This window comes from Alternaria atra (assembly GCF_907166805.1).
Source record: "Alternaria atra isolate CS162 genome assembly, contig: 22, whole genome shotgun sequence".
NCBI classification, from domain to species: domain Eukaryota; kingdom Fungi; phylum Ascomycota; class Dothideomycetes; order Pleosporales; family Pleosporaceae; genus Alternaria; species Alternaria atra.
Window position 1 is genome coordinate 2,442,309 of NW_025091320.1, and position 15,566 is coordinate 2,457,874.

General features: G+C 52.1%; 2 protein-coding genes across 2 annotated transcripts; both read left to right on the forward strand.

Annotated features, from left to right (window-relative positions):
• Positions 1-2,612: 2,612 nt before the first annotated feature.
• Positions 2,613-9,774, forward strand: ALTATR162_LOCUS3563 (uncharacterized protein; the record flags this gene model as incomplete). The annotated part of the gene is made up of 6 exons (XM_043311171.1): positions 2,613-2,892; positions 2,955-3,379; positions 3,436-3,964; positions 4,018-4,648; positions 5,373-9,540; positions 9,592-9,774. The coding sequence occupies 6 exons, from the start codon at positions 2,613-2,615 to the stop codon at positions 9,772-9,774; spliced, it is 6,216 nt and encodes a 2,071-aa protein (XP_043167106.1).
• Positions 9,775-13,722: 3,948 nt separating this feature from the next.
• Positions 13,723-15,236, forward strand: ALTATR162_LOCUS3564 (uncharacterized protein; the record flags this gene model as incomplete). The annotated part of the gene is made up of 2 exons (XM_043311172.1): positions 13,723-13,915; positions 13,966-15,236. 2 exons carry the CDS (start codon positions 13,723-13,725, stop codon positions 15,234-15,236), a joined length of 1,464 nt encoding a protein of 487 aa, XP_043167107.1.
• Between the last annotated feature and the right edge of the window lie 330 nt (positions 15,237-15,566).

A 15,566-nucleotide genomic window follows, 5' to 3' on the forward strand; every position in this document is an offset into this window, starting at 1 on the left:
CCACCGAATATCAAGTGAACTTCCTGCGACAAGACTGGCTCGGATCTCTGTAGAAGCGACAGATCGAGCGTCTTCCCAACCTTGGCGCTCAAGTCAGTGAGCAAGCCGTTTCATTTGCGGGATCTAAATTGTCACGGTCATGGTAAAAACGGTGGAAACATATCTACGATTCTTCGCCATCACAAGCCCGCGTACCACTGAGTTGAATAACGAGCCTGCGACCTAGATGATCGTACTCGGCAGAAGAAACGCCAGCGATGGTTGCATGGGGATGTTCCTGGCCGGCTTGTACTTAACAAAGCCTGTCCTAAACATTTTCGTGGCGCTCTGTGTTAATAAGCTTGTTAAACACATGATAGTGTATACTACAACCTCGGGCGTCTCTTACAACTTCACAAAAAGGAGATCCTTCGTAACTACCTAGGTAGCTTGCGCCCTCGTCCTATCAAAAGAATTAGACAACGTAATTTCGGGCCTGTGTAGTGATCGTACTACGAAATTGTAGGACATATGATGATTTGGCTGGCCAATAGTAGCTTGGGCGAGTCAGGTGTAAGAAGAGCGACTCGTGTGCAGAAGGGGAGACTGTGGTAAGCTAAAGTGTATGATCATGCAAGGTGGGAAGTAAAATACAGCTTTTCCGGCCTATTCTCTTCCCATCGGACATGCCTCCATATACTACAGAACTATCATACAACAATATGCCTTGGGGACGCATGAGAGCATGTGATAAGCATATGATGAGGCACATGGAGGAGGAGGAGATGAGATGGAAGTGGGGTATATAGACCCCTGAGTGATCCTGACCCAATGAATGCAGCTAATCGGATATCCCCTCTTATCCGTCTGGTACAATACAGGACCCTTAGACCTTGGCATCATACAAAAAGATCATACATATGATGATCACTACATACGCCCTTCATCTCCTTGAAATACTTCTTGTCTATTACCTTCTAGGTTAGCATCGTGACTACAACGCAGTTATCAACGTCCAGAACCCCTCCAAAGAGGCAGGCGGGAGATGGTCAGCTGTAACAGGGGCAATGCCACTCTCCTCTCCGTGCCCTTGCAGGCGGTAGGAGGGCTCTACAGCAGTACCCTTATTGACGACGTGGTTAGGTTCTTGGTGTGAGCGACAATTGGATCTGAAAAACGTAGATAGGCCCGGAATGCTGATGTATGAGTTCAGTGGTTGTCAACATGTATTTTGTACGTCGAGGTCTTTGCTGGCCCGAGACGCGCGAGATTGTCTGGCGTCCACGTTGGTGCCTTTCTATTCAACGTCACGGAAACTCCGAGGGTTAGCGAGAACAAATGCCTTTTATCAACGTTTCGAAGCGGAGGAAGAAAGTCGCATCATTTCCACAAGACGCGACTGAGGTTCAGCGGCAACTTGTACCTGCACTCTCGATTACTGTTTCGCTATCGCGCGATGACATCACACCTTGCACAACACCGCTAGGAATGACCCGCACCGTGATAGTCGTTTTGTACGACACGACAAACATCGAACCGATGAACCGTGAACACCGCGCTTGGTGCTGCTACGTTTCGCGCTTCTGCGGGTTTCGTGGAATCCAACTCGAGTAGTATTCTCTGCGAAAACCGCAGCGCCTTTGCACCGAAACATCTGAACCCAACGGTCGGGTTTCGAGACAGCGGCGCCGAAGTCTTTTCCGACTGCGGCGTGCCCAGGAATTTATTGCTCCACACTTGTCAGCAATTACCGCATCAAATGTTGGGCATATGCGACGTGGATATTAAGCCGAATGCAACGTTCTTTTTCAACTAGATGATTAACGAAGAGTTGCAAGTTTGGGCGCGCCCACCACATGCCAGATGTCACTTGTCAGTCTGCAGGTTATTTAAAGAGTCTGGAGTAAAAGGTCGGAATCTGGACCGACGCCAAACTTAGGACCACGGATCTTTCTATGCGAACCTCGGGCGCTAACAAGATCTACATGCCTGATTTGGCAACACTCCAGGGGCATGTCTTGGCTTATGACCGCCATAAGCCACCGAAGACAAGATGTTTCTTCGCGATATCGAGCCATAGACGAGTTGTGAGCTGAAGTATCATTAGATCAAAGAGATGAAAAAGCTTACAAACTCTTGTACGTTCGATACCCTCTGCAGACTCCATCAAACACGTCACATTGCTGAACCACTTCACACTTTACTCTGTAATCTCCATGGATGACTTGTATTGTTAACTCTACGCTAGCCGGCTACCTCCTGTATCTCAGTCTCAGTGTCAGCCTCGACCAAACCTGATACACGCGGCGGCTTACACGTTCAGAGCCAAGATACGCTACACGCTTAATGGGCGTCGAAAGTCATTATTGTCAATGTCTGGGCATGCGGTAGTCGTCGCCTCTTATATGTGTTAGCACCCACATCCTATCATTGCTTCTTGGTCCATCTTTTCCTACTTTGCGCGATCAAAAGGCGTCTGTCCACTCGTTTGCAGTGTCGTCTTTACCTTTATCAGACTTAATATTGGTCGATCTTTTTGATCATACACTCGTTTCACACACACACTCGTTTATTACTTCGAATATTAGGAATCTTGGGCATATTTTGGGTGGTTTCATATCCTAATCGTCATTATGCGCTTCACCGGACTATATGCTGCGGGTCTGATCGCACCTCTCGTGGCTGCTCACAGCGACTTCCCCGTACCGAAGATCGTTGGCTTGGGACCGAGAGACATCGGGAAACTTAGGGCTAGGAACATTCTTGGTGGACATGCGGCGCATGTTGCAGGACCCGAGCACCGTTTGGCAGCACGTCAGGGCGGCGCCGATGGTCGATGCGGGCCGAATAACGGCCGTGCTAGTTGCGCTGAGGGCTATTGCTGCTCTGTAGAGGGTTACTGTGGTCAAGGAGGTAAGTACTTCGCGTCTTGGATCTTTGTGAGATAGATGCTGATCCTACAACTTCAACTGTAGGTGACTACTGCCAAGCACCCGACTGCCAGTTTGAGTATGGTCCAGGTTGCGACGCCAACAAAGTCCCAACTGGAGGCAGCACCCGCAACATTGCTCGTCCTAAGATCGGCGGCCAACCCTACGGTGGAGAGGGTATCTACGACTGCACTGAGCCAAACACAATCGCCATCACATACGATGATGGACCTTACATTTACACTGAAGGCGTGTTGGATCAGTTCAAAGCCGCCGAGGCAAAGGCCACTTTCTTCATTACCGGTATCAACATTAACAAAGGCGCGATCGACGATGCGAGCAAGCCATGGGCTGCTACAATTAGGCGTATGATCGCCGAAGGACATCAAGTTGCGAGTCACACATGGTCCCATCAAGATCTCAGCGCCATTACGAAGGAGCAACGATACGACCAGATGGTCAGGAACGAGGTACGGTTGTCCAGTATGAAGCATACATGAGAGAAGTACTAATTCGAGACTCTTAGATGGCATTCGCCAACATCATGGGCAAATTTCCAACATACATGCGTCCACCATACTCGTCTTGCTCGGCTGCATCAGGATGTCAGCAGGATCTTGCGGATCTGGGATATATCGTCTCGTACTTCGATCTTGATACTGATGACTACAACAACATCACCCCAGACACGGTCCAAAATGCCAAAAACAGGGTCAAGGCAGCCATCGACCCCAGCAATCCTGAATTGGACGCTTTCCAGGCTATCGCCCACGATATTCATCAGCAGACTGCACAGAACCTGACAGGTTATATGATCCAGACGATGCAGGCAAAGGGATACAAGCTAGTCACATTGGGCGAGTGCCTAGGCGAGCCAGAAGCCAATTGGTACCGAGATGCTTCTACCGGCCGTGTACCGTCCTCTGTCCCCACACCACCTGTAGCAACATCCACATCTGCCACCCGTAGTGCTACTTCCAGTGGGTCTACTGCCACCCCTACGGCTGTTTCCCAGGACAGCACTTGCGGAGCCACATCTGGGTTCACGTGTCTCGGTACGAACTCCTAAGTCCTTATGAAAGTAATGGTTCGACTAACATCTCCCCAGGCTTTGCCCAAGGCGAATGCTGCTCCCAATACGGTTACTGCGGCAACACAGAAGGCCACTGCGGAACTGGCTGCCAGGCTGGTTTCGGCAAGTGCGGCAACTCTGCCTCTGTTTCTTCAGGTACCGGTGCTTCATCATCTGGCTCCGTTGCCGCATCTCAGCCAGCATCGACCCAAGCATCTTCATCCGCTTCAGCTCCTACCTCTGCGCCCAGCGGCCTTGTTATGTCAACAGATGGGTCATGCGGTGCGGCGAAGGGCTTCACATGCACTGGTTTCTCGGAGGGTGAATGCTGCTCCCAGTATGGATGGTGCGGTACCAGTGCTGATCACTGTGGAACGGGCTGCAACCCGCTGTTTGGTAAATGCCCCGGGTCTGGTTCGTCGTCTCCCAGCGCTGCACCACCTGCATCTAGTGCTGCACCAACTACTATTGCGACATCGTCAACAGCACGCAGTCTCACCACGTCCACCCGCCCGGTCACCACCAGCACCAGTACCAGCATCCGCGCTTCCACTACTAGCACACGTACCTCATCTACCCCAGCAGCCACTTCTTCGCCAGCGAAGCTCAAGGTTAGCACAGATCGCAGGTGTGGTGCGGACCGGAAGTCGACTTGCAAGGGCTCTGCGTTTGGAAACTGCTGCAGTCGATCGGGAATTTGTGGATCTAGTTTGTTGTACTGCATGAAGGCTTTGGGATGTCAGTCGGGCTTTGGTGACTGTAGGTAGATGGGAAGGGGGTTCTTCGGTTCTTTAATTCTATAATGGTTTGCTTTGAATGAGGCTTTGGTTTCTTCTTCTTAGAGTTGTATCGCAGCCACAATGATGTCTGAAGGTGTATGCCGTGTTGCTATATTACCAAAGTTGAGTACAAGGTCTTGATGTTGCCTTGCCTGAGAAAAGAAAATGTTTGAACAAATGCAGGGCGTGTTAGAGCCAGAAGTGAAAACGATAGAAATAAACGGGCTGCTTCGTATCTCGGTGATAGACGTGGCTCGGTGGATCAAGTCATGATGTGGTGAGTGACAGCGCTTCTCCACTGGCAAATGCGCTAGCCTAGCTTGTTCCCGGCGCCAACTCGATATCACGTCGAGCTGTCGCCCTTCCTCTGTCATCGTCAATTGACATCTGCGCATCATCGCAGCCCGTCGCTCTCATTTCCAGTCTGCTCGTCAGCCCTTCTCTTCATCCCATCTACTGTTCCACCACTACAGCTTCGCGCTTTCACCATCCGCGCTTCGGCCGCGCACTCGAATTTTGGGTCCTGAGTAAAGTCCGTCGCCCATGTCGTCACCGTGCCATCAACTGCAGCGGTGAATTCGCGTCTACTCACTTTTACTAACCGCCACGCAGATCTGCCCTAATCTCCCTCACCATGGCGGACCTGCAAGAGCTGTTTGCCCGCCTCAACGGTGGCGCATCTGGCAACAACCAGCAGCAGCAACAACAACAACAACCCGGTTATCAACAGCCCTCCGTCTCCTCGCCTCTCTTCTCTCCACAACCAGGTGGCCCGCAGCCGCATCATCAGTCTGCCATCATGTCGCCCAACTCATCCATGGCGAACACGCCCGCGCCTGAGCAGGTATCACAGCAGACGCCGCAACAGCAGTCTACAAACCTACTCAACCTCCTCCGCTTCAACTCGCAGGGCGGCGGTGGACAGGCCAGACGCGTCTCGCAGCAATCGCAGGCGCCTGATCTGAACTTGGCAAGCGTCATGGGTACCAGGACGCCGTCTCAAGGCGCTCCCGCCCCAGCACAGTCGTCGCCCCAGCAGAACCCGCAGGATCTCCTTCTGCGCCTGCTGAACCACCCGAAGCCAGCCCAGTCTAGCACCCGCTCATCTCGAGCCGCCTCCACTGTGCGTTCTCCGCCAGCCGCGTCCCACAAGCCTGAAACGGTTGTGGACGACCTGGCGCAGGATCTCGCAGACGCTGAGCTAGAGCACGTATCCTCCGACCCCACTGCACATACTCCAGGAGCCTCTGCCGCTGCCTCGCCCATGAGGGTCTTTGGCTCCGACGGCAGGGAGCCCTCGTTGCGCTTCCAGCCTGACGCGGCTTCGCTCGCTCCCAAATTCACTTACGTCAACCCCTTCGATCAGCTCGAAGCTGCCAGCCCTCGCCACCGCACCCCGATCCAGCAAGGCTCCAAGCCTCCTGCCCCCAAGATGGAGATCCTCAAGAAGAACGCAGTCGAAGCCTCCGCCCCCCACGACGACGCTCCTGCCCATACACACGAAACTGTGGCCGAGGCCGTGAGCGACTTGGGCGAGCAGGTTGGTCAGCAGATCGAGGATGCGCTTGCTGAAGCCGAGGCCTCTGCTCTCCCCAAACCCGAGGAGGTTGCACAAGTCCAGGAGACTATGACTGAGATTGCAAACGAAATCAAGGACGAATTTGCCGATCCAAGCACAGCTAAGGAGATTGAGGCCAGCATGCCCAAGCCCATTGCAGCTGCCTTGAAGGAAGTCGCGACCGAGATTGCCCAAGACAATGTCGCCGAAGACTGGGAGACCGCTGAAGCTGAGGAGAGCCTCGCAAAGGGTGAGGACCAGACGGTAATAGTCTACAGGTTCCCCATGCGTGCCTTTGCCTCTATTCAGGTTAACCAGATGCCGCCCCGCCGTCTCTACTTCGCCAACGAGCTTTTCATGGACATTGCTCGCTTGAAGAAGGACTTCGACCAGATCGACCGGTCCCTAGTTTCAGCAAGCAAGAACTTCATCGTATACGCTCTTGTCAAGAAGGGTGGTTTCCGTATTATCCGCCAGGAGAACGGGCACTACCGCCAGGTCTTCGAGAACCACCAAGAGCGCATCTTCAACATCGCCCTCTGCACTTCAGCAGACGACTCCCAGCAACCTCTCGAGAGCATCCTCGGAATTGGCGTCAACGGCACTGTTTTCTGGACTTCTCTCGACCCTGCTCGTGAGGATCAGTTCGGTGAGAACCTCGACTCTCAGGGTCTGATGCTTCCCCCATCGCCATCTCAAGATGATAACACATCTGGAGGCCAGCTCAAGACTCGCGCGAAGCCATCTTCGCGTCACCCAGAGTTCTTTGCTGTCGGCAGGGGCAAGTCCATCCACATCGTCTTCCCCAAGGTTGCCGCTGAGTATGCTCGCAGCAAGAGCCGCATCTGCCATACTGAGAAGTACCTCAAGGAGCGCTCTCTCAAGATCCTCACTGGCAAGGCTGGCAAGGACTTCACCTTCAGCGAGGACGATACCATCATCGTGTCACTCGACAAGGCCGGCCGCATGCGTTTCTGGGACATCCGTGCCCTCACTGAGCCAGACCTTGGCAACCCTCGCAGCCCACCCCGCCAGGTCGAGGTCTCCGAGACCCTGCTGGAGTTCCACACCACCACACCCAACGCCAAGTCATGGCCCACTTCAGTATTCTTCTTTGACAAAGACAAGCCATATACTAAGGGTATTGCGTTGCGCTATGTCATGGTTGGTATGAAGCAGAATCACGCCTTCCAGCTGTGGGATCTTGGCCTCAACAAGGCCGTTCAGGAGATTCACCTACCTCACGAGAACGAGTCGGATGCCATTTGCAGCGTCTCTTTCCACCCCCGCACCGGTATCATGGCTGTCGCCCACCCTACTAGGAACTCGATCTTCTTCGTCCACGTCTCCTGCCCGAGATACAACCTTCCTGCCCTGAGCCAAGCTGCCTACATATCCCGCTTGGCAAACAAGGGTGACAGAGGCCAGAACCCTCTGCCTCCAGTCAACGCTACTGCGATCATGACTAGTATCACGGAGTACTCTTTCGCTTCCAAGGGACAGATTAGGAGCCTGCACATGCTCAACGAACCCGCTGGACCTTCTGATGTCGATGACCCTGACAATGCTGCTCTTTTTGAGCTGTACGTTATGCACTCCAAGGGTGTCTGCGTTTTGCGCATTCGACGAAGCGACCTCGGCTGGAAGAAGGAGGGCGAGCCTATTCACCCCAAGGAAGCCGAAGAGGAGGGTGTGATTACCATTTCGCAGCTCAAGCCACCTCAGCCTGTCACCGACGAGTCCTCTACTGCTGGCGACACTCCTGCGCCTAAGTCGGTCTCTGATCGATCTGCTGCTCGGGAGCCTTTGAAGAGGGAGAGCAGCAACGTATCCAAGCAGTCCATCAACCCCGAGGCTGCTATGCGTGCATCTACCCTGGCAAAGGTTGAGAGCAAGCAAGACGCGGCTCGTGCAGCTATCATCAACGGCGGCGAGAAGTCTGAAAAGAAGAAGAAGAAGCGCTCGGCCGCCACAGAGACTGCTTCCCAGGTCTCGGCAGCACCATCGGCTGTGGCTTCCACTTCTACCCGTGCGCCTCCAGCTATGCCTCCGTCATACGCGCAAGCTGCTCAGGCAACACCGCAGTCCAAGTCCCCGGCACCACCTGAGGCGCCTGTTGTACAGGATGCCGCCAAGTCCAAGCCCGTTGACACGACCGAAGCGCCTGAGTGGGCTAAGCAACTCATCAACAAGCACTTCCAGCAACCGAGCGCCGCCCCCGCCCCTGCACACTCAGCAGAGTTCGATGCCAAGAAGCTTGAGGACCTTGTACAGGCTGAGATCACCAAGGGCTTCTCTCGCGAATTAGATGTCATGTACAAACGCTTTGACGAAGACAAGCGCGTTTTGAACGCAACAAACGCCGCCAACCAGCAGGCCGTCCTACGCATGGTCTCTAGCACGCTCAACGAGAATGTCGAAGGTGTAATTGGGAAGATGGTTGATGATAACATCCGCAACGTTGTACTCCCTGAGGTACTGGCAAAGACTACTACTACCCTCGAACAGGGTCTGAGCACCAACCTCAAATCCGTTTTGACACAGCAATTGTCAAAGGAGGTTCCAGACGCAGTCTCCCGGGCATTTAAGCAACCGCAGTTGTTCCAGTCACTCTCCGATCAGGTCGCGAAGAAGATTGCTAGCAACTTCGAGCCTATGATCGCTGCCTCCGTTGCCACAGTCGTCAACCCGGCCATGTCTAATTTGACAAACATCATCGAGCGTCAGATTGGTTCGGAGCTTCGACAAGCTCATGCTCAACGCCGTGAAGACGCTGCCAAGATTGCCGCGCTGACTGACACCGTGCATACATGCTTGGAGACTATTCAGACCATGGCCGCCACCCAGACCGAACTTCAATCTCAGGTCGCGAAGCTACTCGAAGCTCGCCAAGCTCCAGGTCCTCAACGTGGAGGAGAAGCTTCGCCTGTTGTTACGCGCTCCCCTCCAAAGCAAAAGTCACAAGAGGAGCTTGAGATTGAATCCATTACTCGCCTTATGTCAGAAGGCAACTACGAGCAGGGCACCATGCAGTGGCTGCAATCACCTCGCAGTGCCGCACTCTTTGATGCTGTCTTTGTCCGCTGCGACCCCGCCTACCTTCGCCAGGTGAGCCCGTTGCTAGCTCTATCGACTGGTGCCGTCGTGTCTGAGTCCCTGGGACGCAACCTGACAGAGCGCCTTGTCTGGCTCAACGCTGTCTTCACGAGTGTCAACCCTAACGTAAGTATACCGCCCTTCAACCATCTTACTTTAACTAATCATCTTCGACAGGACGCCGAAATTCGCGATATCATTCCCAAGATCATGGACGTCGTCATTCAGCGCTTGACAGCTGCATACATTCAACTCAACGAGAGCACACCTGGTAGCCCGCTCCTTCGTGCCATCTCTCAGCTGGTCAACAAGTGCAACGAGATGACTCGTGCCGCCGCACCCTTCAGCCCTCGCGGTTGAAGATTCTGGCGACCTGGCTGCCAACCTTTTCTAGTAGTAACGAGATTGTCATGTGCTGAGAATGCCTTGACATGGTTTGTTGCTCATGGGCTGCGTGTCCGCTTACTTGCTACCTCAACTGTCCTCTGATCCCCTGACCTCTTTGCAAGTCTTCACTGCACTTGTATCCCGCGTCGGTGTTCACTGGTTACACATGGAGTACGCATGTAATGCGGTAGGCATACGTCCTTTCCAACAACACTTTTAACATATTACCTTTTTTTGCTTCTATCCTGCGTTTTTTTCGTTATTCGTTTCTTTCAATGTACACATAGATTCCTCTTCTGATTCTCACACTCACTCTCTTTACCTTTCAGCGAGCCACTCGTTAAACGTCTACTGGAGCAGGATAGTGAATGCTGAAATGCTCACGACGACTGGTCTGACGGACGTTTTGGGACGAAGCGCTAGGTTTGGGGATGACTGGTGGGGCTGCTCATGGTCTCTTCCCCGCTATGATATGTATAATGATCTGGCATGGATGAGTTCGTATGGGACTGACGACTCTTATATGAGGTGTCGGGAACGGGGCTCATAGTTAGGGAGAATGTGCGTGTACGATATCATCGCAACTGCGATGGTGGATGGATGTAGGGAGGGTTAATGGAGTAATATATTGGTGCTGAATTTCGTTTCTTGCATTTGTGCTTGCCACGGCTATCATGACGCGAACAACAGCTTGATAAACAACAGATGAACCGTTACACACCGCCTTGGAGAAAGGAATTGAACAGGTTAGCAGTATTGAGCTTAGGCTAAGGATGGATATTCAGTTCAGTCTCATGATGGGCGTGTCCGAGCGGTTGTAGCCATCTACACGCGCGAAAATACGCATTCCTAATCGGGTATTACAGGACCACACAGTGAAAGAACGCGATGAGACAAGCCGAGCCGAGCCAAATGATCTCCGCGATGATGAGGACCGGGTTGTCGCACGCATAAAACGTCGCAGGTCTCCCGCCCCGTCCACTTTTAATCCTCTCCCTTTTCGGCAAAGTGGCAACCTGAAACAACGTCTCGAACCAGTCACAGCCTTGTGTCGTTGTGCCGCATAAAGTTCAAGTTATCTCGACTATCCGACTTCTCTGGGTCCAGGGCTGGGAGGTGGTAGTTCCGTTCGTTGCTGTATTGCCCCATTGCATTGTGCGGCAGGGTAGGTGTCAAAGATGGGAATTTGCATGTTCGTTTGGGCGAGCAGATGGAGCAAGCAAGCAATCAGCAGCAGGAGCAGCAGATTACTGAGGCTCCCTCTCGAGATGGAAATAGATTAGATGCCTGGCGTTGTAAGAGAAAAGCTGATACTCAATCTGATTCTGTTTCCTGGTTTCCCTACTTTTCTTCCTTCTTTTTCTCCTCGTGTCCTCAGTTTTCTTCCCTGCTGCCCTTGATACTTGCCTTTCTTGACGCTCTTTTGATTACGCGCTTTTCACGAATTGAAGACCTGGTTGTCGTGCATACCTTTTTCTTTTTCTCTTTGGACAGGGACCCACGCACGACACGATACGAGGATCACAGAACGGGAATTCTGGTTGCTAGACGACACGATACATTCGCTACTACGACACATACATACACCACTTCCTATCCAAGAGAGTCGACAAAGTCTCAGAAGGAAAAAGAAGTGAGAACATTCAATTGTCGAAAGGGAAAAACAGCAATAGCACAATAGAAGAATGGCGATCAACTGGGTCCTCCCCGTACGCGCAGTACAAACCGTTCTCTCCATCGTCGTTCTTGGATTGATGGCTTATGGTATGTCTTTCCCCTTCCTCCCCTTCCCCCCCCTCTTACCCCTTCTAACAACCAACCAGTATCATCATGGTGGTCAACCCACTGGCGGCAATCCTCTCCCTCGGAAATAAACTACCTCATTTTCGCACCCGCCTGGTCTCTCCTCTCCCTCATCCCTTTGCTGTCCCTTTCTCTGCCCCGGTTCAGCAACCTGGCAGACAAGGCTAGTGTAAAGTGGGCGTTGGTGGGCTTGGAGGGTTTGACAATGTTGTTTTGGTTTAGTGGGTTTGTGGCTCTTGCTGTGTTTTTGAGTGGAAGGATTTGCTTTGGTATGGTGAGTTTCTCCCCACACACTCTCTCTCTTTCTTATCCCTACTACTACCACTACTCTTTTTTCGGCTGCGTTGTTTTTGCGAAGGAGTTGTATCCATGGAGAGTCGTGTTGCTGACATGAAGGGTGGCTAGGTTTGCGATGTAGCCCGCGCGAGTACAGCGATAAGTGCGCTTTCGTGGCTTGCCTGGGCGGTAACTTTCGTGTTTGGGGTTATTGGTGTTGTTAAGGGGAGGAGTGGTGGTATGGGTATGAGTTTTGGGAAGAAGGTGAAGGAGAGTAAGGAGGTGGATATGCATCAGGGAGTATAGAGATGCGATGGGGAGGGTTTGAGCTGATGTGTACATGAATTGATTTGCGATCATCAGGCATGATTGCGGTACGTGGTGTTTTTGGATATCCTGCTTTGCTTTGAGCAATGGTTTAGTCGTAATGTAACTTTTTTTGACTATCAGGTTGCGTGCTGGATCGAGGATTATGTAGTGATCTGCTGCGACGAGCCACATGAATAGATACCTAGGCACTCTCGAAAAAGACCGACAGCAAAGCTTAGAAGGACCTTGAGATGTGATGTGTGTACTTGTCTCTCTAGATGCTTATTCCGACAATAGCAGAGCTACTGAACGATGACCCTCGGATCATGCTCATGGGAGAAACAGTCAGACCTGCTTTCAGTTGGCTTCTTGATCTCCCTTGTTCATGTGGAGACAGGCAGGAAGATACATGCCGATGACAAGACAAGGGGATTTCGGCAGCCGTTTCGGCAGCCATCATGTAATTTACAGCTGCCTCCCAGGTATTCAGGCAGTTCTCATTAACCGAATATTTGTCAGGAATGAATGCGATGCCTGGATTATAAGGAGGAGGATGTCGACTGCCGACTCGCGTGAACAATTGTAAATTCTAGGCTTGTTTCGAAACGCTTGGTATGTAGCAGTGCTGCCGAGGAAGAGATTTTCTCAGTGCCTGATAAGATGCGTTGTATGCCTGATGAAGCCATACTGAAACACAACAGAGACGCAAACTGCCTGGAACGGCAGACTTCGGCCGCAATGTTCGGCGCAAATTGCAATGATAGCCTTTTCTATCAGCTATGCAGCCAGTATCTGGTGTCGATATTACGACCCCGTGAAATGCCATGCGTAGTAGCTGATGGTCGTGTTGATGAAGAATTATGTGGATGTTGACCCTTCGATAGTTCATCGCCACTGCTTCATTCATCATAGCGTAAACGCTAGCGTCGAACGTACCTGCGGCGGATCTGCTCCAGGGTCCTGACACTTGCAACACCACGCCACTAATGTTCGTCACAGAACACATGCAGAAGAATGTCGGCTGACACCATCTGACAGCGTTCTACTCGCGTTTCTCGATTCTCGGCAACGCGTTTTCCACGACGATGCCAGTATGAGCTTACCATGTCTTCCGTGGACCCGCATAGAAACAAAGCGGCCAGAAGCCATCCGACTGAATATAGCAGCTATAGCAGGGAAGATAATTCCAATGGCATGATCAAAACGGTAATGATGCCGTCCTCGACTTGTTGGCGGGGTGCTTGGCGGGGTGCTGTCGTTCCCAAACCTTCCGCGAATCTGGATGCAGGGGCTTTTTGAAGCTACGCTCGAGCGCACGCCTGATACGTGTGCGATGCGTGTCAGCACACATGGCTGGAATATCCTCTTATGGCCTGCGAAACAAGTACATCTTCTCTCGCTGCTTTGCTGTCCAAACATTCTTCTTTCCACTTCTCCAGCTTCACGCCCGCGTAAACATTGATCGCATCCACAGGCGATTTCTTGAAACATCAATCTAGACAAGATCGATTTACATCACGGGAGGAAGCAAACATGCCGAGGACCGCTGTCTTCACTACCATAACGCCGTTGCCGGCTGGCATCACAAGGAAGAGTGTGCTGGACATGTACCGCGATCATCTGGCCATGATAGACCTGAACCCATTAGTCGTGGAACGATTCAAGTGCAGGCCACCTAGCTATGCGCCAACCGACGAGTACTGGTCTACGTGGTATACCATCAAAGGTGATTACTCTGCTTTTACAACTTCAAGATGGAGTGCTAACACCGTCTAGACAAGGTCTCATATCTACCTGGCGGCCTGGCAACAGGTTCTGTATCATACCACGCTTGCTTCAACGACACAGCCGAAGGTCTTTCAACACACGTATACGCGCCACTCGGTCTGGACATCCAAGGGAAGTGGACTGTAGGAGGAAGACTGCCTGGCGAACCAAAGCCCCCAGCTGAACCTGGCCTCAAGACACCAAGACATGGACTGTATATTCGGGAAGATGTCAAGATGACGTGTTCATCACTTCTACTAAGCTTTGTTAAGAGGACTTTCAAAGACTCGCATGGAAAGCTTGTTGACAAGCTGGTCGAGAGAGCGCACATCCTGGAGTCGAACTTTGCGAACGAAAGACTACAAGCACTCCGAAACGTCGCTCCAGGGGAGCGAATGGGGCACGGAGACATCTTCATCGCACCACCACCCGACTACGACTACCAGCCTTCTCCGAAATATCTTCAGGTTCCTTCGCCTCGCTTTGTGTCGCATTCGAGAAGTCAAAGCGACCCAGTGCTGTCTCCTGGCTTTTCCTCTTCTTCGACACTCAACGACCCCAACGATAGCCCCTTCAACCAAAAAGATCGACCGACATCTTTTACGTTTGTACGCGAAGAGAAGGACGTCTCATCCTCCGCCCCCGAGGCAGGCTCTTTTCTGCTACCAGCTACGACATACGACGGCGGGTTCTCACAACGACGTGAGCGATCGGTATCCTTGTATCCTGGCAGCTCGTCGGACCAGCACCTCGAGCGCATAAACTCTGAGCGCATGATCTCTCTGCTACCACTCAGCCCAACAACTCCGGCACCCCCACAAGATTGGAGCGCGCCAGAGCAGCACGCGCCAAGAATCTCATATACCCCTGAAGAGCGACCCATCTCCTTCACTTTCCCTTTCGATCCAAAGCACCCTTTTGATCGCAAGTCGACTTCCGAGACGTCACAATCGGAGCAACAAAACCTTCTCGACGACATTGATGACGCCATTGACGAATTCATGTATACACTACCTGCTACCACATATAACACGCTACTGCCAGCGACCACCTACTCCCCCGAGCCGACTCCCGAGCCAACACTATCAAGCGCAACGTACACACCAGAGCCGATGCTGTCGAGCGCGACCTACACTCCAGAGCCAATATTATCGAGTGCGACCTACGACCCAAGGCATGAGCGAAAGGACTCTGTCATGCCATCCCAGTCCTACGCCGACGAACGACCACCTGTGCCTCTGAAAGACGACAAATACAGGAAAGGTAGCTTGAGGGGCTAGGTGGGGGGAAGAAGCTGGCTATGTTTGATGACCTTTTCTGTACAACGTTCCCACCTCTCCCTGTATGTTTTTTTTTGATTTGGGAAAAAGCGTGTTTGGTGTTGAAGAGTATTTTTTTCTTTTTCTTTGGAATCTTATATATACCCGCATGTTGTCAGGCTTACAGGATAGGCTGGATGGAGTTTTACCTTGTAAATCTTTTTTTGTAGCAATACAATTATGATGGCGGAGACGCATTTAAAATCTTGCTTCTTCTGTGGCGCAGCTTGATGTGATGTACATTGCTGATACAGTTATCGCCGGAACCTAACTATAACGCAGCCTCATTCT